The sequence below is a fragment of the Sinohyriopsis cumingii genome, chromosome 14 (assembly GCF_028554795.1).
Source record: "Sinohyriopsis cumingii isolate HCF-2022 chromosome 14, ASM2855479v2, whole genome shotgun sequence".
Classification (NCBI taxonomy): domain Eukaryota; kingdom Metazoa; phylum Mollusca; class Bivalvia; order Unionida; family Unionidae; genus Sinohyriopsis; species Sinohyriopsis cumingii.
Window position 1 is genome coordinate 11,891,230 of NC_142974.1, and position 27,191 is coordinate 11,918,420.

The 27,191-nt window shown below is 34.9% G+C and overlaps 1 protein-coding gene across 12 annotated transcripts in view; it reads left to right on the forward strand.

Annotated features, from left to right (window-relative positions):
* The window catches only part of LOC149783253 (protein scribble homolog), a 184,501-nt gene that overhangs the window by 35,547 nt on the left and 121,763 nt on the right, over window positions 1–27,191 (forward strand). For all 12 annotated transcript variants that reach the window (XM_089931472.1, XM_089931479.1, XM_089931476.1 and 9 more), the window contains exons 4-7: window positions 10,002–10,091; window positions 18,699–18,819; window positions 22,565–22,639; window positions 24,811–24,955. In XM_089931472.1, the coding sequence (XP_089787598.1) occupies window positions 10,002–10,091; window positions 18,699–18,819; window positions 22,565–22,639; window positions 24,811–24,955 (431 nt within the window). The remainder of the gene's footprint in view (window positions 1–10,001; window positions 10,092–18,698; window positions 18,820–22,564; window positions 22,640–24,810; window positions 24,956–27,191) is intronic.

Below are 27,191 nucleotides of genomic sequence, written 5' to 3' on the forward strand. Positions count from 1 at the left end.
GAGGCGCCATCTGTCAACAAGGTCGCTACCTGAGACAAGTCAATATTCCTTGATCTTATGCACACCTTTAATTTCTCCGTGATACCAGAAGCAGTCTTGTCCTGTCCATCATAGTCCTCAAGAAAGTAGTTGCCAGTCAAGTGTACAGGGGTCAGCAGTTCTTGCTGGTTACAGATATAATAATAATAATAGTAATAATAATAATAATAATCATAATAATGTCTTTATTTAAAGTGGGTAACTCATAAATACGAATGATCTCTCTAGTTGTCCTCTAAAAAAGTATATATATATATATAGAGAGAGAGAGATAGATAGATAGATATGCATACATTGATCTGCTTAGATATACCTTGAGGCTATTCTGCAAAAATGTGACATACACATAAATAGCATACTTTTTCATAACACAATGTTAGGTACAAAAGTAGTTCATACACTGAATTTATCTGTATTGGACAGTTTTACATACTTTTTTAAACATGCTAATATAAAAGATGGAAATCAAGAAAGTGATAAATTTGAAGAGTATCACTGTAATAAATCCAACTTGAACTTCTATTTCTAGTTTGTTTGTTATGTAAGTTTGAAATACTGCATGTACGCTTTTTTAAAAAAAGGATTCAACTGAATCAACAGATAAAAATGTGTGCAGCAAGCGAGTTTCATAGTTTTGTCCTAAAATACTGCAGACTTCCTTTGAATTATTCAATTATGGTTTTGACACCTCTAAATTGTTGTTAAAATTTGATCTTAGTTCATAGGGAGAAGACATTTTTGTAGAATAACTTAGCCATGTACTCAGGAACATATCCTTTGATGCGTTTAAAAACTAGAACTGCTTTCAGAAAAATGTATTCTCATATATTTTTACCATTTTAAATCTTTGAACATGTCTGACAATGATGCATTGATGGGGACATCAAGTGCACGTCTGACAATGATGCTACTATGGGGACATCAAGTGAACATGTATGCTGTGATGCATCAATGGGGACATCATGTGAACATGTCTGACAATGATGCATCAATGGGGACATCATGTGAACATGTCTGACAGTGATGCATCAATGGGGACATGTGAACATGTCTGACAATGATGCATCAATGGGGACATCATGTGAACATGTCTGACAATGATGCATCAATGGGGACATCATGTGAACATGTCTGACAGTGATGCATCAATGGGGACATCATGTGAACATGTCTGTCAATGATGCATCAATGGAGACATCGTGTGAACATGTCTTACAATGATGCATCAATGGGGACATTATGTGAACATGTCTGACAATGATGCTTCAATGGGGGCATCATGTGAACATGTTTTAAAATGATGCTTCAATGGGGACATCAAGAGTATGCTGAGCTGCTCATTTTTGAAGCTTGTGAATTCTGTCTAGTTGGGAACTAGCACAATTTCCCCATATTGTTGTACAGTAGTCAACTTTTATAGGTATATAAGCATTACAGTAAAGAATTCTTGAGTCCTTTGTCAGGTACTTTTTTTATTTTACCAAGCAAGGAAATTTTAGATGTGAGCGACCTTTATATATATTCTGTACTTGTTTTTCCCATTTAAGACATCTGTCAAAAATTACTTCTAATATTTTCTCATCATTTCTGTTTTGAACTGCCTTATTGTTAATGTACTGTTTCTCATTGCAGACCCTAACACTATTTTCCCATATGGTAAAAAAAAATAATCACAAAATGTAACATTATATATATATATATATATATATATATATATATATATATATATATATATATATATATATAAAATGACCTGCCTACAATAATTTTAAAACCAGTGAAGTATGAAACACATTATTTTCTTCGGTCTTACTCTTATTCATTTCTTCAAGGCATTGATTGGTTAATTTTGTAAGAGCTGTTTTTATAAACCTTTTTTAGCTACATGTTTTTCAAAAATCTTTGATAAAGCTGGTAGAATAGAAATAGGTCTGTAATTTCCAGGATTACTTCTGCATTCTTATTTAAAAACAGGAATAATTTTAGCACACTTTAGTTGATTTGGGAAGACATCTGAAGTAATAATGAAGTTAATGGAGTAGGTAACACTATAACTGGTGCTGATAAATGTAGGATTTTTAGTCCCACCTCATCTGTACCACACAATGTGTTATGTGTTGATTGTGCCAAGAGTGTTTAGTACGTCACTTTGTCTCACAATGTCTAGGGCAAGTTTTAGATCATCAGGAATTCTAGCCTTTACCCGGGGTTTAAGTCTGGGAACAACCATTTTGTTTGTTCATTCTCAGAATATAAACTTTTTAAATGGATTGAGTTCATTCACATGTTGTAGTCACAAGGAGCTAGAATGTTATTTTCTTTAATTCAAGTTGCATAGTAACTTTTCTTTAATTCATTTGTTAATAGTTTACTTTATTTTGCCATTTTCTATAGGTTTTCCAGTCTTTATTTTTTTTTAATGAAAGTTGGCCGGTTTATGTCATGAGTCCTCCATTTAGTTTGTTATTGATGATTGACACGTTTTATTTATATTGGTATATGTTTTGAACATTATTAAAAAGTCCATACAACATGGCAAGAACAGTGCCAATGTCCAATTCTCATTGAAAGGCAAGCCAGGTCATAAAGGAATTCCTTTTTATCAGAATATTTCATGTATCTGCTTTATATCTTTGTGATGATAACAGAGAGATGTGAAGAGTCTGGCTGTACAAACTGGATAGTAGTCAGTTAGGGCATAAATAATTACTTTCATTTTACTTTCATTTTCTGGTCTATTAGTGTAGATATGGTCAATAAATGTAGCACTGTATTCAGTTCCCATGGTTGGTTTATCAATCATTTGGGATAAATTATGTGGCTGGAAGAAATTTGACCATTTTTAATGAGGATCTTTGAACAGAGCAATATTAAAGTCACCCTGAATGATTGTCTCATATTCTTCATTTAGAAAGCTTTTTCAGTTTCAGATTCTAGTTTATCAGTCCATTCAGACAAGGAAATTGGTAGTCTGTATGCATAACACAGAAAAGTAATGGCCTAGCTTCAGGAAGTGATATTTCAGTCTAAATTGTTTCTATATTGCTTATTTCTAAATCCTCCCTTAGTCTATAATTTACTGACTGCATTGTATAGCAGAATACCGTGTCCATGACTGTTTCTGTCCTTCCTTTTCAGTTCATAATTATTTATACTGCATATGTTATTAGGAATTGTTGAATTCAAAAAGTCTCACATAATCCCAAAACCATGTTTTTATGCAACATTAACTTAATTTAATCTAGTTTGGACATAACATGTGAATGTTCAAATTAGCTGTCCTTGAACTTTTCCTTTTTAAACCAAATGGTTTATGGTTTACTGAAATTGGGATATTTTTTACATCAGTTGATAAAATATTGTCTCTTGAATAATTCATATAATTACTTGAAGAAAATATAAAAGTATTCCCAGTATTGGAGCTGTTGACTCCAAAACAAGAATTATATGATCTGACATATTTGAGAGACTTCAAGATGGAGATTTTTTAAGCATTGAATTGCTGTATACTGCATTCATTGTGCACTTCAGGCACATCGACATATCTGACCTTGCATATGTCTGTATGTATGTGTGCTCCTTCTGAAAGGAGACTGCTAGAGTCTCTAAGATTCACAGTCGTTTCATTGTTTGTTTTTTATTGTTTGTTACAGTTTTATAGGGTGATTTATGGACATTTCACAGCTTTTAGGTGTTTTCAAGTTGCACTCTCTACACAGATCAGATAACAGCTGAAACCTGTTTACAGAATGTTTACATTCATTGTGTAAAAAGGTTCTTATACATTTTGTTGCTGGTTGTTATAGGCCTTCACTTCTTGGCCTTTTACCTGTTGGTATGTGGGTTACTTTTGTTGGTCTCCTAGTTCATTACAAACATAGCCACAAATCTGCTTTCCATATAGACACCTCAGTGTTAAATGCTCCCAACAATAGTCTGTTGTTTCATCACAGGACACCTTCAAGAAACTACTTTTACAAATTTTTTTGGTCAACTTTATTATCAACAGCTTGGATTTGAACAATCAAAAACTCCACAGCTGTCTTATGTGATGTATAACAAGCCTGTGATGACACATTCAGAGCTTGCAAAATCACAGCCATTAACTTATTCGGCCCCAGAGGCTTTTGTCGTTTTCGCCTGAAATGCACATAGGAAAGACATTGGGGGGCTGTTTCTGAATACATCATAATACATTGGCTTTCAACAGATTTTCCATGAGACTAATGCCTAGTTGTATTAGAAACATCATTTTCCATTGGTTATTTTGCTTGCACATGAGCAGGAGGGTAAAAGTTGGAGTTCTTTTTTTTTTTTGCTTAATGGACCCATCATTTTTGTATGGAGACCACTCTTTATTCTTGATGCCCACCTTTTCCTAGTTTTTGCAAAGGTTCACCTGTCTGTGTGCAGTTCAGACTGGTCTGCCTTAGATCTGAGGCCAAAAGGTCTAAAATCCGGACACAAAATTGTATTCCAACCACGAGCAAATTTTGGGTGGAAAAAAACCGGGTCCAAAAAATGAGGTTTCTCCCTCTGTATTTTGTAGTGCAACTAGAACTTCCAGATTATTTGGTATCATTTTAGACCAATATCTGTCTGGTTTTCTGTAATACCACCCACGTTGGTATATCTTAAATGACCTTGAGGCTGCAGAGCTTGGAAATAGGGTTCAGCCTCATCACGCCTACAGACGGGATTGGGGCCGAATCAGTTATGTTCCATCAAGCTGACTTCCATTTTCTGATAGGTATTTCCTCCATTGCCATATAATATACAATTCTCATGGTCTTGGTCAGGTGTAGTGTTAACTCATTAACCCTTGAGGCAAACAGCTACATGTATGCATTCCTCTGCAGGGGATCACCTGGGGCAGTGTTAACTTTACCAGTGCCTGTATCCCTAAGACTCACCATCATCACTTGACTTGATTTTTACAGAGGGGGCTACTTACAGTAAATCAGTTATTTTTTGCTTTTTGTTTCTTCCATTAAGCTGATATTTGTCACAGATGTTCTCAGGATAATTATGTCATGTTATAAATTTCATGTAACATGCATAAATAAAACCTTGAGTGTAAAGGTAAAACCAAATGATTTTCTTAACAATAACCTTCTTGTATCATTTATAATACTTAAAATCCATTATGAATTCACACTCAATAATTCAAACCTTCAACACATGAAGTAATTTTATTTTATTTAGACAGAAATTCAATTCGTCATGTCTCTTGCAACCTTTAACCCTGTGTGAAGACTGCAGACTGGCATATTTTTCTTGCCCTATAGTACATATCTTTCTTCCTTAGAATTCTCCACTGTACATTTAAAAGCTAACAAAACACTTTGAACAAAGTACACTAATGCTAACTAAATTCATTTTCTCAAATATTTACCAATTCTTCAAAAAATCTAGACAATTCTTTATCAGCGTCTGTAAGGTAACTTTCTGCACCCAATAAACGATTCTCGTCATTTTACATCATTTTCAAATCTAACTAATTCCACTGTTTTTGGTGTTTTTTAAGTTAAATTTTTATTTTTTTGTGCTGCATTGTTTCTTGTATCTATGTAACCTAAAATTTGATTGGTCAAACTGCCTGCATAGCGAGGAAATGGCTTGAAATCTGCCAATGGTTTGTGCCACTTTAACTCCGGTGGGAAACAGGTTTAGGCTAATAGTGCCATTCAAAATCGCCGATAGTGATACCAGCAAGGTAAACTCTGCCATGTTATTGTGGCACTGAGGAGATGAGACATTTATGTGGTGGCAGGGGTTAAGGAGTTTAGCAAACGATTGAAAACCAACTGCATATATGACTGCATTTTCAGAGTACATTCATCACACTTGTGATCAGAGCTTGCTTTGTGATGAGTAAGAGTTGAGGTTCTGATGTTACCCGTTCACTCACAAACGAGTTTGAAATTTTCAGTTTTTAATCAATACAAACTTACATTGAATTTTACCAACTTGTTTCTTTTAAGCCAATTTTGTCTCCAAACTCTCTCTCTCTCTGGTAATAACAAGATTTTGATCAATCTTTTTGAATGTGAGATTCAGGAATAGCTCTATTTTCGGAACTAAAATTATATTTCTCATTTGATTGCTCACTGACAACATCTTCCCTTGATACACTCATTGTAATATTAAAGAAATGAAAAAGCCTCATCTGTGTAGGTGGTTTAACCATCAGTATTGTTGTCATCTGCTTACTCTGTGGACACTTACATTATGCAATAGAAGTCATACGAAGTGCTGAAGTAACTTGCAAGTATTCATGAATTGCACATATCCATCTAAGCTAGTATTTACCGGCAGGCTACTTGTTTGTTTTTGATACTACACAGGCAAATTTGATTCTGCAAATAATGGAGGGTACCACTTTTGATCAGCCACTGTAATCTTACTTGGCAATAATGACATACAGAAACCATGCATGCATCAGCTGGTTACAATATTTCCTAAAAGGGATAACATCGTAAATTGGCCACTCCTATTTCATGAGATCAGAACAGTGACAAGTAACATGGAACATGGAATTTGGTACTCTATGTTCAAGTTTCTTAATTTACATGTATTTCTGAAATTGACCTACACCAAGGTGATTTTGAGACTTTTTTTCTCTCTCTGAAATATAATGGACAGAAAAGCATGGCCAAGTGATGCACTGGGTCCAAATTTGGGGGACATCAGAGAAACATCTACAGGAAAGGACATGGCCAGCACTCTTGGTACAACACTGAATACATGCAGGCTCAGTTAATTTCACTTGTCTTTTTGCTACTTGCTAAATTCAGTACAGTACAGTGTGCAAGCACACGTGCATAACACACAAACCCAGATGTGGCAGTGACTGAAACATGCCATAGATATGCAGAATTTTAGCAAGTAAGACAAGGCATTATAAATGTAAATGAAGCACATTTTGATAGCTTTACTTTATAATATGCAGTATCTGGGAATATGAAATATGGAAGTAACACGAGTTTTTTTAATGTCAAAATAATACATAATTTGTATCTCTTAAGACAACTTACAGCGAGAAATTTATATAAAAGTGGAAAAATTATATCTAAGCCCAGATTAGTTTTTTTTTCTTCTTGAAAAAAGTGGCACAAAAGATGGGCTTGCTTTAACAGAGACATGTACAACGTAACATCCTTAAGGCCAGATCTGGTTTGCAACCTGGCTTTTTCCATTTATTTACATCACATACTTGCTCGATCATTGATTGATTGTCTAGCTAATTGACTATCCATTCCAAACTTTGTGGTCCCTTTGTTGGTTAGTTTACCCTTTTGATATTTTCCTAATTCCTGTATCGAATATAGACTAGATGTGAATTTACTTAATCTGAATCATAGGACATTATAGCTGAGACTTAGAAAGTGTAAGGGATTTTGTTTTCAACCATGTGTGATAATAAGATGTCTCGAAAAAGAACAGAAATAGATTTTAAAAAATGATCCAGGGCTTGACATTTGACTTGCTGGACCAGGACCATTAAAACCACAAATTGCAGATGATTGCACAATTGACTCACTGGTCCAGGACCATTAAAACCACAAATTGCAGGCGATTGCACATTTGACTCGCTGGACCAGGACCATTAAAACCACAAATTACAGACGATTGCACATTTGACTTGCTGGACCAGGACCATTAAAACCACAAATTGCAGACGATTGCACAATTGACTCGCTGGTCCAGGACCATTAAAACCACAAATTGCAGACGATTGCACATTTGACTTGCTGGACCAGGACCATTAAAACCACAAATTACAGACGATTGCACATTTGACTTGCTGGACCAGGACCATTAAAACCACAAATTGCAGACGATTGCACAATTGACTCGCTGGTCCAGGACCATTAAAACCACAAATTGCAGACGATTGCACATTTGACTCGCTGGACCAGGACCATTAAAACCACAAATTGCAGATGATTGCACATTTGACTTGCTGGACCAGGACCATTAAAACCACAAATTGCAGACAATTGCACAACTGACTCGCTGGTCCAGGACCATTAAAACCACAAATTGCAGATGATTGCACATTTGACTCGCCGGACCAGGACCATTAAAACCACAAATTGCAGACGATCACACAAGCCAAGACAGGTTTCACAATAAAGTATAACATGCAGATATTTAATACAATATATTACCATGAATTAAAGACATGAACATTAATAAATTTAATGCAAACTTAGAATGCAGGCAACTGCTTTAGTGCTTATTAAATCATAGAAATATTTTACTTACCATAAAATTTAAAAAATTTAAAGTTATGTGACCAAGCCTAAATCTGATGGTGGATCATCTTTAAATCTTGGTGCTGTAGTTAACTAAAACTTCAAGTCTAAATGTGCTCAAAATAAAAGATATCAAACATCCAATCAAAATAGAACACAATAGCCATTGAAAGCTCATCTAGTGAAACAGAAGGGACAACACCCATAAAATCAGTCAGTAGCCCCATAATTAACAATTCAGTTTGCAGGGTAAGAGTTTCCTCTGACTAAATTTCCCACCCATTTGATTCTTTTTGCATTTTTTGTTCTCAAAATATCAAAAATGGGGTAGGAAAGGTCAGAGAAAAGTTAAATTACTCGACAGATTGCTCAACCCCACATTAACTTCGGCATGGCTGTCACAGACATCTAGTTCATTTCACAAGCTCTTGTGAAAAGAAAATATGGCATCCTGTTCCAACTGCGAAGCTGCAATATACATTTATACTGATATATATGTAAAATATAAAAAGTAAGTATTGTTCTTTGCACTTTCTGTAATTAGATAATTATGACATTGTTCAGATATTGTCAGTGACTGTGTTGAGATACGAGGACAAGGATTTCATTGGTGTCTTAAGTTACATTGTTTGTTGTTAATTACTAAACATATTTCTATTACCTAATACACATTAAGAAGTACTGTATCTCATTTCATACAAAACTGAAGGTGTTTTAAAATAAAGTGACATGGGTAATTTATAGCTTTAAAATTTTGGGCAAAGAATTAGATGTGACAAAAAAAATTAAACTTTAAATTTTAAGATCTCTACCATGTATCATTGTGCCATGAAATCTCTTTTTCATTATGAATACTAAAAAAATGTTGGTGGATGGATTGTGGAGTTAAAAAAAATGTATTTCTTACATAACAAGAGTTACGGCGGGTATGCAGTCAGTGTTCTTCAATAGAATGCAGTTTTAACTAGACCTACAGTTGTTTGGTCATTGCATATTCACAGCCATAAAGCACAAGACAAAAGAGGTACAAAACTTGTATTCTGGGCTGTAAAGAGCCTTTCGCTGAATGATAGCTCCAGGGTGTGTACTAAAGACATTTCATAAGTGACGTTGACCTTTTAATTGTATTGTGTGACTGGTTTGTTAGAACATTCAGTAACTTGAGAACAAGATAAGTGTGGTTCTGGCCCTAATTAAAAAGAAAATGATAGATACTAGCATCCATTATCATCCTCCTCCACTAACAAGTGTTTGAGTACCAGTCCAGATCAAATAAAACTTCAATATCTTACTTACCAGAAATGGTTGTTGATTAAGTGTTGGGTTGTTTTGAGCTTTTAGGTCAGCTTGTTGCCATTGAATACTTGATTTTTTTTATAAAAAAAAGACTTGATCAGCATACAATTTTATGTTAACATTTTATGAAAAATTGTTTTTTTTATACATGCAAATAATTAGTTTGAGAGAAAATAGTCTTTGTAAGTTAGCTTTGTGGTCAGCATTAGAAACTTATAGGCAGTTTTTTTTTACATTTTAAGTTTAAAAATTTGCTGACTACTATACAAGGATTAAAACCTTCATTCACCATGTGCTTTAAACTAAAGGCCATCTTTTGGAATGGGAAGTTCTCTGTTGGTGAACAGAAGTTAATTTTTTTCTTCCATTTTCCAATTATTGAGATTTGTCCATCTTTTCCTACAGACTTCCAGCAGGGTTGACACAGCTGAGAAATATAACACATTTGGGCCTTAATGATGTCTCACTATCATGGCTGCCAAAGGATATTGGAAGGTAAGATTCAAAGAAAATAAAATTCATACCTAATTAAAAGAAATGCCTAGTTGGTCAAAAATGAAAATGTTGCTGATCTGACCTACAGTAGGGCCACCACCCTGCAAATATTGTTATCACGTCTTCGAAAGAGTAAGTCATATCAACATGGGATTTTCATCTGAATACAGTTTTTCGGAGTCTAGATGGTCCTAAATGAAACTGATGCCAATCTGACACCCAGTATGACCATCATGGGGAAAACGAAATGTATTCACTACTCCTAAAAGGACGGTAATATTGATATGGTTTTTTTTTTTCTTATAATAACTAGTAGGTCCAAAATGATGTGAATATTACATCCAATATGGCTTCCATGATGACCATCTTGAGAATCTTGTTATTGTTTAAGAATATTATAGTTTGAACACTCAACACTTTATAAGAAACAAGGAACTGTCTTGTATTGGATTCTGGAATTAATAGTTTTCAGGCAGTATAGTTTGTCCCAATTTTGTTTTGTTTTTGTTTCTTTCCCTGTGGCTGGAAAAGTTTACTCATTTGCTATTATCCATTACTACCTCATCCCTTAGCAACATGTGAAGAGAGAACATGCCAAAAAAAACTTTATCAATTTTTGCGAACTTTTTTTATTTAAAAAGACCTGATGTAAGACAGTTGTTTGGGATCTTTAAAAAGACAATTTACTGTAATTTATGTAGAAATTCAGAATACTTGGAAGAAAAAACACAACAAAGAACTGAAAAAGAAATATAAACCTCAGTCTTTTTTTTATATTCTTTCCATCATATGAGCTGTTAGTAGTAAAATGATGCTTTTCCTCTGTACCATTCAGCTGTTTCTAAAGCTAAAGTTTGACAGGAAATCCTATATAATGATGCTGAGTAATAAATCAATAACATCTGAATACTGTAAAGTATGCAAGAAATTCACTATAGTAATGCTGAGTACTGAAGCCTCACATTTGAATACTGTAAAATGTAATTGCTGTCTGTAAATTGTAATAATACTAAGTATGGATCCCAAACATCTGAGTACTTTAAAGTATGACAAGAGATTCTCTATAATGATACTGAGTACTGAATCCTCACATTTGAATACTATGAAATGTAATTGCTGTCTGTAATAATACTAAGTATGGATCCCAAACATCTGAGTACTCCAAAGTATGACAAGAGATTTTCTATAATGATACTGAGTACTGAATCCTCACATTTGTATACTGTAAAATGTAATTGCTGTCTGTAATAATGCTAAGTATGGATCCCAAACATCTGAGTACTTTAAAGTATGACAAGAGATTCTCAATAATGATACTGAGTACTGAATCCTTACATTTGAATACTGTAAAGCATAATAGTTGTATGTAATAATACTTGGTGCCGAATCCCTAACATTTGAGTACTGTAAAGTATGACAAGAAGTTCTTTGTAATGACACTGAATACTGAATAACTAAAATTAGAAAACTGTAAAGTATGACAAAAAGTTCTCAATAAGAAATACTGGGTGCAGAATTCCTGACACTTGAATACTGTAAGGTCAAGAAATTGTTTGTAATGATACTGTGTACTGAATCCCTAACATTTAAATATTGTATATTGTGACAAGAAATTCACTGTAATAATGCTTAGTACTGAATCTCTAACACATACACCTCTCCCTCGATAACTCGCGCACAATGGGGTCCACAAACATTGACCACACTATAAGCGAGGCGCAAGTTACAGAGGGACCTCCAAAAAGTGATTTAAAAAATCGCTTTGACATCGAGAAAACAGTATGGGGGAGCGGCATTAGGGAACTGGGCTGTTTAATGACTGAATTTTCATTTTACAATCACGTCGATAATAATTTTTAATAATGATCTTTTTATAATGAAGTTGATCGTTACACTGTTTAAATAACATTTTTTCTTCAAAATATCCAACATAAAAGATCGTTCCAACTAGTTTGAACAACCATCATGTGTATGCGAAAAATCAGTGTATTACGTCACTGCTTTTTGTTTTTTTGATGAGTCTGGTTCCCATAGTGGTGTTTATTAGTATCTTGCCAAATCGGTAGTCCATAATAGGAACAAGACTAACTGTTGATACACCACCAAACAAGATTCCTTTTTTTGTCCTTCAAAAACATGCGACATTTATTTTGTGACATGTCTACATCGAAACTAAATTTTTTATTGTTCAATTAGTACAGTGTTAATGTCGTGATTTCAGTGGAAGTAATAATGAAATTTCTTATCATCCCTGAGGATATCTCGAAATGCCAGTTCAAGAATTCTTGAAACTCACTTGCTCACAAATGGTCCGTATCTGTGAAATCAAGCTCTATTATTTACTTAGTATTCATTTCGCTTGGCTGCTTTGTTATCTTTGATCACAGTTATCAAAAAGTCGGTTAATTTTAGGTAGTTTCTGTTACATACACAATAATGTTTATTACAGTGCCAGCTTTTAATTAAGTGCAGCAATACAACAAATACTTCCGCAAGTCAGTTCTCAAAATATGGGATCCACTTAATTAGGTTCTGAGATAAATGCTCGCGGACATAGCTGTTACGGTAGATTGACGCATTTTACATTTATATTACAAGAGGACATATTGTATTTATGACGACTACACTTAAAAGGAACTAAAAGATGGAACTAGAACACAAATTTCAATTATTTAATTTGTATTTATTTATTAAAGTACTGCCTCCACTCGGTGTAAGTGACATTTTCATTGATTGAAATTTCCCTACATATAGTTATTTGCGGTGTACTAGGAATGTCGTTTGGAAAGAAAATGTAAAAAATTTTATGAGCTATTTTTAAATTTGATATTTCATAGTGTTGATTAAAATTTCCAGGTCCTATCTACCGTTTTCAACAATAAAACGAGTGATACAACAAAATTTCCGTTTCCAATTTTGATTGCGATTTTCTTCAAATTCAACAAATAGGGATAAATGTTTGGGGTGTTTTCGGGTTTAAAAAATGGGATCCATGCCTGACACTGCGTTATAAGTGGGTTCACGAGTTATCAGGGCGTGAGTTATCGAGGGAGTGATGTACTTGTCTTCGACTCTGTTTTTGCCAGAATAGTTCCAGTTTCAGAACCATAATACCACATTCTGATTATGCTGTTAAAATTCCAATTTTAATGTCTTGAAGTTTAAAAAATATTGATTTAAAAATCCAAAAGCTGCTTACTAGACTAGCTTGTATGCTGGTTTTGTTTTTCTTTTTTCTTGAGAGCATGGGCAAAACTTAGTGAAAATGTACTGTCGCCATATTTTTTTCCATTAATTCATTGAGAGCAATTCCATCCATTTATAAAATTGTGACCTTCCAGTAAGAATATATCATTGAGGTTGAGACTTCTCCGATGGCCTAATGGTTAGAGCGTTTGCCTCGGATGTTGGAGATTATGGTTCGATCCCCTGCCAAGTCATACCAAAGACTTACAAAAATGGTACTAACAGCTGCCTCACATGGTGCTCAGCATTAAGAGGTTAGTGTTAGGACTGGTCAGCCTAGTGTCAGGATAATATGACTTGGTGGGACATCATGCTACATGTCTGCGGCATGATGCCCCAGTGCTCGACATCACTATAAACTGCCACACTGCAGACGTTGTAGCGATATGACTGAAATATTGTTAAAGCTACGTTAAAAATCCAAATCACACACTCATTGAGGTGGCATTAGTTAAAAGTAAAAGAATGTTGGATGATGACTAAAAGACATCTGCACAACCAGATCTGGCTAAATGTAAAGCCAAGATGATAATTGAAAAGAAATAAAGTGAGTTATGGAGGCCTCAGTGATGTTAAGAGACATGTTTCTATTAAGAAGCACATTACCATGGCAAAAGCTATGGAATCTAGCGGTAAAATGAGTTCATATTTTATGACTCTTGCACACTACACTGTAATAAACGCTGAAATATTGTTTGCAGAATTTATTGTGGAACATTGACTTCCATTATCTATGGCAGACCATGTCAGGAAACTCTTCCGAAAAGGTTCCAGGTTGCAAACAAATAAGGATCTGCCAGAACCAGAAGAACTAGCATCATCTACATTCTGGGAGATAATGGTGTTAGTCAGATATTTGATTGTATAGGGAATTGTCCATTTAGCATTATCACAGATGGTAGTAATTATTATGAAGATGTAAACCTGTACCCAGTATCGGCGAGATACAATGATGAAATATCCTCCTCTGGCAAAGTTAGCAAAGCTGTACTGGCAATACATTATTCTAACTCCATTTGTGAGATAGCAAAGCTGTACTGGCAAGATATTGTTCTAACTCTAGTTGTGAGATAGCAAAGATGTACTGGCAATACATCATTCTAACTCCAGTTGTGAGATAGCAAAGCTTTACTGGCAATATATCGTTCTGACTCCAATTGTGAGATAGCAAAGCTGTATTGGCAATATATAATTCTAAATCCTATTGTGAGATAGCAGAGCTTTACTGGCAATATATAATTCTAACTCCTGTTGTGAGATAGCAAAGCTTTACTGGCAATATATAATTCTAACTCCAATTGTGAGATAGCAAAGCTGTACTGGCAATATATAATTCTAACTCCAATTGTGAGATAGCAAAGCTGTACTGGCAATATATAATTCTAACTCCAATTGTGAGATAGCAAAGCTGTACTGGCAATATATAATTCTAACTCCTGTTGTGAGATAGCAAAGCTTTACTCTCAATATATCGTTCCGACTCCAATTTTGAGAGGATCATTAGCATTGCAAACAAGAACAAAACAATTTAGATCAAGCCTCTCTACTCATGCACTAAGTAGTATCACAACTAGAAAATGATGATGACAATAACTCATAGTTGTTGTTATGATATGGAGCCTAGTCAAGAGTTGCTAAATAAATATAAAATTGCAACTAGAGACAATCTGGCTGATAATTATATAACAGTAAGATAATTCCAGCTATGTCAAGTGGTTTAATGCTTAAACTTATTTCTATTTTTCCTAATGCTTCTAAAACTTTTGTTATTGTAAGGTAAATTTTCAATATTGGTTATTTTATATACATGTGATCAGTAGGTAAATGGTTATGTATTTTCATTATTTGTGCTTCAGTATTGTTTGATTATGCTACAGCTGTTCCATACTGCTCCAGTGGCCAAGTGGTTAGAGTGTCCGCCTTGGATGCGGGGGATTGAGGGTTCAATCCCTGGCCGAGTCATACCAAAGACTTCTAAAAATGGTACTAACAGCTACCTCGCTTGGCACTCAGCATTAAGAGGTTAGTGTTAGGACTGGTCGGCCTGGTGTCAGGATAATGTGACTGGGTGGGACATCATGCTACATGACTGAGGCATGATGCCCCAGTGCTAGACATGACTATAAACTGTCACACTGCAGACATTGTAGTGATATGACTGAAAAATTGTTAAAGCTGTGTTAAAAATCCAAATCACACACACATACAGCTGTTCCTTCATTAATGTAATATGATCAGATTAAATAAAATCAGTCTCTTTTAGTGACATTTTTCTTTTAATGAAAAGTCACCTTGTGATTAAAACTGATATATGTAATCTTTTCAGTGGATCAATTGTGTAATTCCTTTTTTTTTGTCTCAAAAAGGCTGGCAGTATGCTAACATTTGAATACTGTATAGTGTGACACTATTCTCTGTAACAATACTGGGTGCAGAATCCATAACATCTATATAATGTTAAGTATGTCAAGAAATTCACTGTTATAATCCTTTGTACTGAATCCCTAACATTTGAATATTGTATAGTGTGACACTGTTCTCTTTAACAATACTGGGGGAAGAATCCCTAACATCTGAATATTTCCTCACAATATAGGCAACTGAATACTGTAAAATATGTCATTCTAATGATACTGGGTGCTGAATCCCAAATATTTGAATACTGTATAGTGTGACAAGAAATTTTAAAAATACTGGGTGCTGAATCCCTAATATTTGAATACTGTATGGTGTGACAAAAAATTTTTGATGTTACTGGGTGCTGAATCCCTAATGTTTGAATACTGTATGGTGTGACAATAAAATTTTGATGTTACTGGGTGTTAAATCCCTAATATTTCCTCACAATATAGGCAGCTGAATACTGTAAAATATGTCATTCTAATGATACTCGGTGCTGAATCCCTAATATTTGAATACTGTATAGTGTGACAATAATTTTTTTATGTTACTGGGTGCTGAATCCCTAATGTTTGAATACTTTAAAGCATGTCAAGAAATTGTAAATGTACAGTGTGGTGAATCTCTTACATTTGAATACTTTAAAGCATGTCAAGAAATTGTAAATGTACGGTGTGGTGAATCTCTTACATTTGAATACTTTAAAGCATGTCAAGAAATTGTAAATGTACAGTGTGGTGAATCTCTTACATTTGAATACTTTAAAGCATGTCAAGAAATTGTAAATGTACAGTGTGGTGAATCTCTTACATTTGAATACTTTAAAGCATGTCAAGAAATTGTAAATGTACAGTGTGGTGAATCCTTTACATTTGAATACTTTAAAGCATGTCAAGAAATTGTAAATGTACGGTGTGGTGAATCTCTTACATTTGAATACTTTAAAGCATGTCAAGAAATTGTAAATGTACAGTGTGGTGAATCCTTTACATTTGAATACTTTAAAGCATGTCAAGAAATTGTAGATGTACAGTGTGGTGAATCCCTTACATTTGAATACTTTAAAGCATGTCAAGAAATTGTAAATGTACAGTGTGGTGAATCTCTTACATTTGAATACACTGCTCTTTGAATAACTCAAGCTCAGATAATTGAAGAACCCGCTTATAATGCATGGGCAGACATGGATCCCTTTTTTTCTAGAACATGCCAAAAGAATTTATCCATATTTTTATAATGTAGAGAAAATCATGAAAATGGCAAGTTTTGCTTGTTTTATCATCGAAAATGGTGGCTACTGTCCAGAAATTTGAATCAACATCATGAAATTCTCAGAAGTTCTATACATGTATTTTTTTGTCCTTTTTCTTTACGAAAAGAAAACTTCTTAGTACCATGTAAATAAAAATCTTTGATAAAATTTCTATAAGTGGAAATGTCACCTGTGCCCAGTGGCAACACTTGAAGAAATAAATAGCATTGAAATAGCGTTGTTGAGTGAAATTTGTTTTAATCATATATTTTACTTCGGTTTTAGAGTAATCAGGCAAAAAGAAAATATCTCTTTCTGGTCAGCCAGCCATCTCCATTTCTAATTGCCATCCCTCTATGGTTGCCATGGTTTTAAAAAAATCACAAATAATCACACTGAATTTATACAAAGTTTAAAAATTAATAACAAAATATGACCTGCTTGCCGTAATGTTAAAACTAATGCTGTAGGAAACATTGTTTTGGCCTCATCATAAATGCAACATGCCCACTTTTATTCAGTCTTGAAACCATCTCATCTGTGTTTGGGTCTGTTTCTTTGAGAACATAATTAATGGCCTGATGTGTTTTGATCTCCAATTGGTGAATGTATTTGTTGTATTCTTACACTAAGTTATAAACAGACCTGCTTTGTATTGTCATGTTAATTATGTCTCTTGTATGAGATAAAGGGAATCAGAAAAATAAAAGAGATAAATGAGCTAGCTGTCCTGGTTATTTGTCAGGTCTGCAAATTTCAGTTGACTACTCAAACACTGTTATAAATATTATTGTGTAAGTAACAATTAAACTACCTCAAATTATCCTATTCATTCACAAATGTGATCAGAGATAGCAAGGCAACTAAGCAGAAGGAATAGTGAATTCAGTGCTTTGTTTGATAGATGCGGTTCGTTATAGAGAAGCAAGTTCCAAAGTAGATCAAGAGTTCAGGAATTAAACGTTTACTATAAAACTTTGGAACTTGCTTTTGTGCGTAGGGTGCAGAATTCCCAAAATTGTAATACTATAAATAGACTTATGATTCTGTCATACCAGTTATGTGTGGATTATATTGTTTTTAGTAACTAGAATATGGAATATCCATCATATAATCTTTGTTAAAGATGTATTTTGTTTTGATAAAACCACAAATTAAAACGATGCTGTACAAAAACTATTTCCATTAAAGCTCCACAACGTTAAAATTGCTTATCATTAGGATCATTCATTGTTTCACATCACCTGAATACATTCAACATTGATAGAGTGAATGCTTGGAGTTAATCGCACGTCTTGATCATATACATACCAGGTCCATTATGGCAAGAGAAAGCCTTGCATGTCCTTGATTTCACACATGCTTTTCTGTTATAAAGAAAATTAATATTTCAGTCAGGATATTTGGGATGCAAGAAAATAGGCAATAATAGTAAACATATAAAGCTGAAAGAGAAAGTTATTTCCATGAAAATCAATGGACTCCATTTTGAAAATCTATATTATTCTTTTCTGAAGTTTTTTTTAAAGCATAAAAAGTCTCAAAAGTAATTTATTCTGAAGAAATAAAATATTACAGCAGTTATATGAAAGTAATATATAACTCAAGTGAAATTCTCTGGTTCATTCCATCAGAAACATATATTTCCTAATTTTCTTGTACATTTCATCAAAGTTTGTTTAAAATCTCTTTCATTTGTCTTTTTCTAGTTTAAGCAACTTGGTGTCACTGGAGTTGCGAGAGAATCTACTGAGGCAGCTGCCGGCCTCCATGTCCTTCCTTGTGAAGCTGGAGATCCTGGATTTGGGCTGCAATGAGCTTGATGAGTTGGTAAGTCTGGATTTAGTTTGCATTAAGTTTGTTGTTTTAGTTTGTTGAGATTTGGACTGCAGTGAGCTTGATTTAGTTGGTAAGTCTGGATTTAGGCTGCATTGAGTTTGTTGTTTTAGTTTGTTGAGATTTGGACTGCAGTGAGCTTGATTTAATTGGTAAGTCTGGCTTTAGTTTGCATTGAGTTTGTTGTTTTAGTTTGTTGAGATTTGGACTGCAGTGAGCTTGATTTAGTTGGTAAGCCTGGCTTTAGTTTGCATTGAGTTTGTTGTTTAGTTTGTTGAGATTTGGGCTGCAATGAGCTTGATGAGTTGGCAAGTCTGAATTTATTTAACAAAATTGCAGGCATGAAAATTTGCTGAATCTATTTGGAATTGCATAACCACAAATCCATTTTGATTATTTAAGTGGCTAAGAGAAAAACCACTTGTAGATATATTTCATCCAAGTTTACTGTTGTAGTTTAAATATGGTATGAAAAGTGCAAGGAACGTTATCTTTTTTTGTAATTAGGAACAGTTTCTATCAATTCATGTTTAAATTTCCTGAAAAACAATTAGGATCCATTTTCTCCAGAGGCTTTCTTGGAAACATTAATATTGTCTTTAAATTATTGTGCAAGGAAAAGTCACAGAAATCAATTTTCCAGTTATAGTTGGTATCCTGTATTGTTTTGTGCATTATGTCAGGAAATATGATACAGCCATGAAAATGCATTCTTCATCCTAATTATACAATGTTTGATTTGTACCTCACTGAATATGAATGGGAAATTATCTTTAGTGTAATATGAGAACACTAGGAATTTGTCAAATTTTCTATGATACTGGAGGCAGAAATTGTCTTGAGCAAAACAGGTCGCTTGGCATACCCAACTCATTCTTGGCTGTGGCATATAGCATAATTTTGTTATTGGCTGAACTTTTCTTAAATGTATCTGGACTGAAACTTGCAAAGTCATTGGCTTATTGATCAAGATAATTAACCCATAGATGAAGATAGGCTTGCAGGACATCTGAACTGTTTTTCGTTCAGGCAGTTATTAACCTAAAGCTGTTTGAATGTAGTGATTTTTTTGTGAGTGCATTTTTAGACGATTGTAAACTGCTAGTTTCATTTGCTGTAGTAACTGAAGGATATGAACTCCAACTGACTTCTAAACTACAAACTAAGGCCTCCATGCTTGGTTGTTATGGTATATCATATGAATTTTTTGTATGATATAGAATAACTAAGTCACCTACACTCAGAATATCAAAGGGAAGTTGTATCCATTTAGTAGCTCGGACATTTTACCCATGGTCCTCACCATATTGTACATCTCAGTCTGTGTGTTCTTTGCATTGCAACAGGCTACAAGTGTATTTACTCACCTTCTCTTTCTTTTCTCTTTCTCTCTCTCTCTCTATATGTTTTTTTTATTTTATTTTTATTGGGTAAAATTAGAGCAGCGAGTGGCAGATCTGATACATGTTTTATTGTTTAACTAGAAGGTGAAAAATCATAGAAAGTGTGCTACCATTCAGTTTTAAAAGAAAAAACTTAAGTGACACAACGTTGAATTTGCAAATCAAAATTGCTTTTCTGGTACCTTTCCCTTCATGAGAATAAATGTCAAAAATGCAAATGTTTACATCAGAGCAAAAGTAGATCTTTGTTTTTTTTGGTAATTCTGTGTTATTCTTGTGCATGTATAAATGAAATTAGCATTTTCGAAAAGCTTCCATCAGTATAAGTGAAATGCATTCACGGTTCAGTGTCATTTCCTCTCAGAGGTAATTGCATACAGCTCAGCTCCACATGAGTGAGCAATGATAGTATGGAGGCACTAATTTGTGTAAAATAAAAAATTTAGCTGCCTGGTAAGCCACTTTGCTGCCAGATTAAATGCTATAATTTTCAAGGTAGACTTTAAACATCAACATTGTGTCATCATGGCATCATGTCAGTATCATGGCATCATGTCACATTTACACAGCAGTCCCATGATTACCATCTTTCTCAGGATTTTGGCAAATTTTATTTTAAAAATGAAGAGGCCATTGATAAACCTACCTGTTGCCTGTTAACAAATGTACAAGGCATGCTGCTGTTCTTTTCATATAAGACATACTAACTAGATCTCACTGTTGCCAAATTGTTTGTTTGCATAATGTCTTCTGCATGTATATTGCCAAAAGCAAAACTGCTAGAATATCAGCTGGGAATATATTTTATATGTATATTCTTAGAACTTAAATTAGTAGATATAAACATTCAGGTCATGTCCTTAAACCAGACCAGTGATGAGTTGTACAGTATCGAGACCACAGCATGTTTAATATTTTGAGTTCTCTGTCAAGATATTTTTAGCAGAGTGTGTGTGTGTGTGTGTTAAAAATTTTTAATAATACTTATCATACTGTTTCAGAGATGTCTGTTTAAAAAGTTAACCATATCAACTATACACACAACTTTAGGTATGTTTATTGCTATGATTTCAGTGTAGTTTGTGCAGTTTAAGTTGTCACTTTTTCATTCTATCTTTTCCTGCAAAGATTCATCATGTTAGAGTTCTGTGTATATATTAGGCTTTTCAGCTCAATCACTGAAGTTCTGAGAATGCTTCATTGCACCACATTCAAGATTCTGTAGAATTGAATGAATTCAGGTGTGTGTTTGATTTTGTGATGGTAGTTTGTGTGGACCTCATGATCAAATAGTAACAGCCATACATTGTGAGATTTGTCAAAAGTGTTGATGTTAAATTATGGACAAAATGGCTAAAATAACAGGCAGGAATTTTCCAAACTACTGTAACACTTCTACACAGTTTTGTTTGTGTGGAATGTTTGCTGTATTTTACTTTTCCCATATGTTTATTGCTTGTCATGAAATCTGTAGCTGTAATTTTTCAGAGCTTTATAAAGCATGCACATTTTAAGGCACCATCCCTTCATGAAGTTAGTCAAGCATCTGTTCGACAAATTGTTACCTATACTGTGAGGAAAATACGCATCTATATAAGTGGAAGAAAACTTGATCAACATGTACAAGAGAGAGATAATCATGCATGATAGAACAATTAGATAATTGATACTTTCCACAAAATCTAGAAATCTGCCTACCTCACAGTTCTAAGCTGATCTATTTAAAGCATTGACCTACATATTTTTTACCCAAGGTATTGATCAGTTTTTCATGGTATGTACCTTGTTTACCATATATAACCATAAACAAGTCCTTTCCCTTTGTACTTGTGACTCATCTAAAGTCACAGCTTAAGTTGCTTTTACATGAAACCGGTCATGCTGCTGGTTTGGAAGGTTCAGGGTAAGTGTTTGGAAGGTTTGGGGTAAGTGTTTGGAAGGTTCAGCATAAGTGTTGAAATTATTGTTTTAAGGAATTATGAATTACAGTTGGTTCTATAAGATTGCAAAATCTTTATATGGAATAAATAGTTTACATCAGTCTGCATGATGAATGATTTTTTTATAATTCTAATGAATTTTTTAAAAGGGGAAAAAAATATTTAGTAAAAGTGGACCTGTTCTCCCACCCACACCAACCCCGGCCTGCAAATCAAGAATTCATAATTTTCAGGTAAGGCTGATGTGTTGTATCATGAACATCAACACTTTCATCCAGCTGCTTTCTTGGAGGTGCTGGTGTTGGTGGTGGGATTTGCTGAAATATCGTGCTTGCTAGTGTATTTCTATTTTTGTTCTTGAAATATTATTTATCAAGCTATTTCTATCTTTTTCAGCCAGACACAATTGGTTCACTGCCAAATCTCCAAGAATTATGGCTGGATGGAAATGACTTGACATTTCTTCCGCCGGTAAAATGCGACCAATGAACTGCCTTCCTCTCTCTCTCTCTCTCTCTCTCTCTCTCTCACACACACACACTCATGTTTTAGGCAAGGCTTCCTTTTATGTTATGTATTTGTCACAGGTTTCCCATGCTACTGGGCAAGTTGGGAGAAATAACAGATTTTTTTCCCAACTGTGAAAAGTCCTTGAATTTTTGCAACATTGATGAAAGTAGAGGGAAAAACCTACAAATTTTCGGTCACCACTTGACGAGAGAGACAAGTATGTAACTGAGTAGTAACTGAACTGCAGGGTTCCCATTCTACTGGGAAATCGGGAAAAAGTCAGGAGAAATGATTTTTTTTTCCTGACTGTGAAAAGTTCTTGAATTTTGCAAACATTGATGACAGTCTGGAAAAACCTGGGAATTTTCCTCCACAACTTGATGCCCAAAACAATTACATAATTGAGTCGTAACTGAACTGATCTTGAGTTCAATTTATTGAGTTCTAACCAGAATATTAGTAGGTTGGCAATATGGATCATTTGGCTGCTTGCCATATATATATTTGTTGAGACAATCCAAACGCTCAGTGGATTAGATTTGTCTGGTAGACATTTTGTTTCACAGACAGCTCGATATCCCTATTACATTTTTTCATGGAAGGTATGAACAGCAGTCTAGCACCACAAGAGGCCAAGATGGTGGCGTTAAAGCATAGCCGCTTAGCTGATGGGCTTGCAAACTTAAATGTTGTTAAATCGAGTTATACCTGCATGAAATCAATATGAAAATTATTTATTTTCTCAGAAATTGCGAGTTTTAAAATTGTTATGTCTTTAATCTGCTGAAAGACGATAAAACTAAAGCATTGATGAAATTTGAGCTGGTACTAGCGATTTCTATTGCTAGTGGCACGAGCTCACATAATCTCACAGCCGTCATTTTCAAACATTGTAGACAAGATATTAAATGAAAGTCGTATACTGATTGTAATAAAAATACATAAGCGAAAGAGCACAAAATTCTCTACATTTATTCCGAGATCAACTTCCGTTGTTTTGTTGTATTACGTGACTATCACATTGATATGAGTACTCTCACGCAGTGAGCATACAAAGCAGAGAACCAGGCTACTCTGCTTGACTAATCAGACTGGCCAAGTTTCTTGTAGTTGTTCTTGAAATAAATATGTTGAGAATTGTATATTCTTTCTGGTTTTTACAAAAGGTAGTAGACTTTCTTTTAATATAATTGAAATTTTGTACAACAACATTGAAAAGGTGTTTGTTGTCGATATCACATGACTATTGGACTTCCAATATCGTTGTTTGGTATTATTGAAGTCATGTGACTATTCTCATCTGTGCTGAGTTTCGTCTAGTCTGTCAGTGGATTAAAGACATAATGATTATAATACTTGCCATTTTTGAGAATTTGGTTTCAAATCTTAAATAGGTTACAGGAGAAATAGAAATTGATCATCTCTTGTACTATATTCAGTAAGTTTTAAAAAAGGATACAAGCCCCTTTATGTATCATTACAGATTCTGGACTGATGTGTCACATTACAAGGAGACCTGTTGATTTGACAGACAGTGCAGTCCTTTTTTACACACTAGTATATGATTTTGAAGGTCATTGTGGTCAAGATTTTAATCAACCATTTTGTAATTAGGTCTTTTTAAATGAATGCTTTTAAAACAAATTGTCTTAGGCCCAAAGGTCTTTTTTTCTTGACTCAGTTTGGTACTTAGCCACTGTGATCAGTAACTTTGATCAGGAAGTTTTTGGATGACATTCAAGGTACAGGTCATTTAATGATCGGGACTGAGTAAACTTTAGATAAACTGTTTTAGTATTAAGTTTAAGAATAGCAATATTTAATTCAGCTTGAGTAATTGTACACCATCCGCTCAAAAGCACCTTGTTTGGGTGCAAGAGAATCGTTCTTGAGTTTGGAATAATCTAGCATTTATACAAGAAGAAATAAGAGACATTTTGCAGAACTTTTGTAAACATGTATTATGTTTTCTTAAGTAATATTTCTTTTCCTTTGCCCCCTTTTCTTTACAATACCTAGGTTTTATTGCTTAAGTATTTTCATTATTTTAAATATAATTTTTTTAAGACCTGCAATTCTTTTATCATAAAAATATTTTAATTCATGACTCTTCTCTTTATCTGTTCATTCAGGAGATGGGTAACCTAAAGAAACTTGCTCAGTTGGATGTGTCAGAGAATCAGTTAGATTTTTTGCCAGAAGAGATCGGTGGTCTATCCAGTCTAACAGACCTTTGTTTATCACAGAATAACCTGGAATCACTGCCTGATGGGATTGGTAAGTACTAAAAGAAACAAAGAAGGATGACATGTTTCTTTTTGTAAAACTGACGGAAATTGTTTGTGTGGTTCCTGTGATGTTGGTATCTTATCATCAGCTACTGAACCTGCATAGTTAATTTTCTGTTCATTAGATTGTCTGGAATATGTGCAGGTTTGGAGTAAATGCATTGTCATTATTATTTTGTGCAGTTTAAATGATGTAAACCCTAGCCACACACACATACACACAAATACACAAGCTGGGTTGGGTTATTTTTTAAAAAAATTAATTCAAAGCTATAGTTTGGTTATTTAGATCTGAGTCAATTGATGTAAGATGCATTGCCAGCACTGACTAATCCAGTGGTAGGGTTTAAAGTAGCACCCTTTTTGGTTTTGGGCCAAGCACTTTGCCACCATAGTTCCAGGTTCTGTTAGTTGCATTCTATAACATGAGAGGGATCAGCAAGTCTATTTTGTCCAAGCCCATGGGATGACCTCCACAAGATGGAACTGATGTTCTTGGCTACCGCAGGATGATCTTCATAAGATAGAACTGATTGATGTTCTTGGCTACCCCAGGATGATCTCCACAAGATGGAACTGATGTTCTTGGCTACCACAGGATGATCTCCACAAGATGGAACTGATTGATGTTCTTGGCTACCACAGGATGATCTCCACAAGATGGAACTGATGTTCTTGGCTACCACAGGATGATCTTCACAAGATGGAACTGATGTTCTTGGCTACCACAGGATGTTCTCCACAAGATGGAACTCTTGGCTATCCCATGATGATATCCACAAGATGGAATTGGTGTTCTTGGCTACCACAGGATGATCTTCACAAGATGGAACTGATTGATGTTCTTGGCTACCACAGGATGATCTCCACAAGATGGAACTGATGTTCTTGGCTACCACAGGATGTTCTCCACAAGATGGAACTCTTGGCTATCCCATGTTGATATCCACAAGATAGAATTGATGTTCTTGGCTACCACAGGATGATCTTCACAAGATGGAACTGATTGATGTTCTTGGCTACCACAGGATGATCTCCACAAGATGGAACTGATTGATGTTCTTGGCTACCACAGGATGATCTCCACAAGATGGAACTGATGTTGTTGGCTATCCCATGGTGATCTTCACAAGATGGAACTGATGTTCTTGGCTACCACAGGATGTTCTCCACAAGATGGAACTCTTGGCTATCCCATGATGATATCCACAAGATGGAATTGATGTTCTTGGCTACCACAGGATGATCTTCACAAGATGGAACTGATTGATGTTCTTGGCTACCACAGGATGATCTCCACAAGATGGAACTGATGTTCTTGGCTACCACAGGATGATCTCCACAAGATGGAACTGATGTTCTTGGCTACCACAGGATGTTCTCCACAAGATGGAACTCTTGGCTATCCCATGATGATATCCACAAGATGGAATTGATGTTCTTGGCTACCACAGGATGATCTTCACAAGATGGAACTGATTGATGTTCTTGGCTACCACAGGATGATCTCCACAAGATGGAACTGATGTTCTTGGCTACCACAGGATGATCTCCACAAGATGGAATTGATGTTCTTGGCTACCACAGGATGTTCTCCACAAGATGGAATTGATGTTCTTGGCTACCACAGGATGATCTTCACAAGATGGAACTGATTGATGTTCTTGGCTACCATAGGATGATCTCCACAAGATGGAACTGATGTTCTTGGCTACCACAGGATGATCTCCACAAGATGGAATTGATGTTCTTGGCTACCACAGGATGATATCCACAAGATGGAATTGATGTTCTTGGCTACCACAGGATGATCTTCACAAGATGGAACTGATTGATGTTCTTGGCTACCACAGGATGTTCTCCACAAGATGGAACTGATTGATGTTCTTGGCTACCACAGGATGATCTCCACAAGATGGAACTGATTGATGTTCTTGGCTACCACAGGATGATCTCCACAAGATGGGACTGATTGATGTTCTTGGCTACCACAGGATGATCTCCACAAGATGGAACTGATGTTCTTGGCTACCACAGGATGATCTTCACAAGATGGAACTGATGTTCTTGGCTACCACAGGATGTTCTCCACAAGATGGAACTCTTGGCTATCCCATGTTGATATCCACAAGATGGAATTGGTGTTCTTGGCTACCACAGGATGATCTTCACAAGATGGAACTGATTGATGTTCTTGGCTACCACAGGATGATCTCCACAAGATG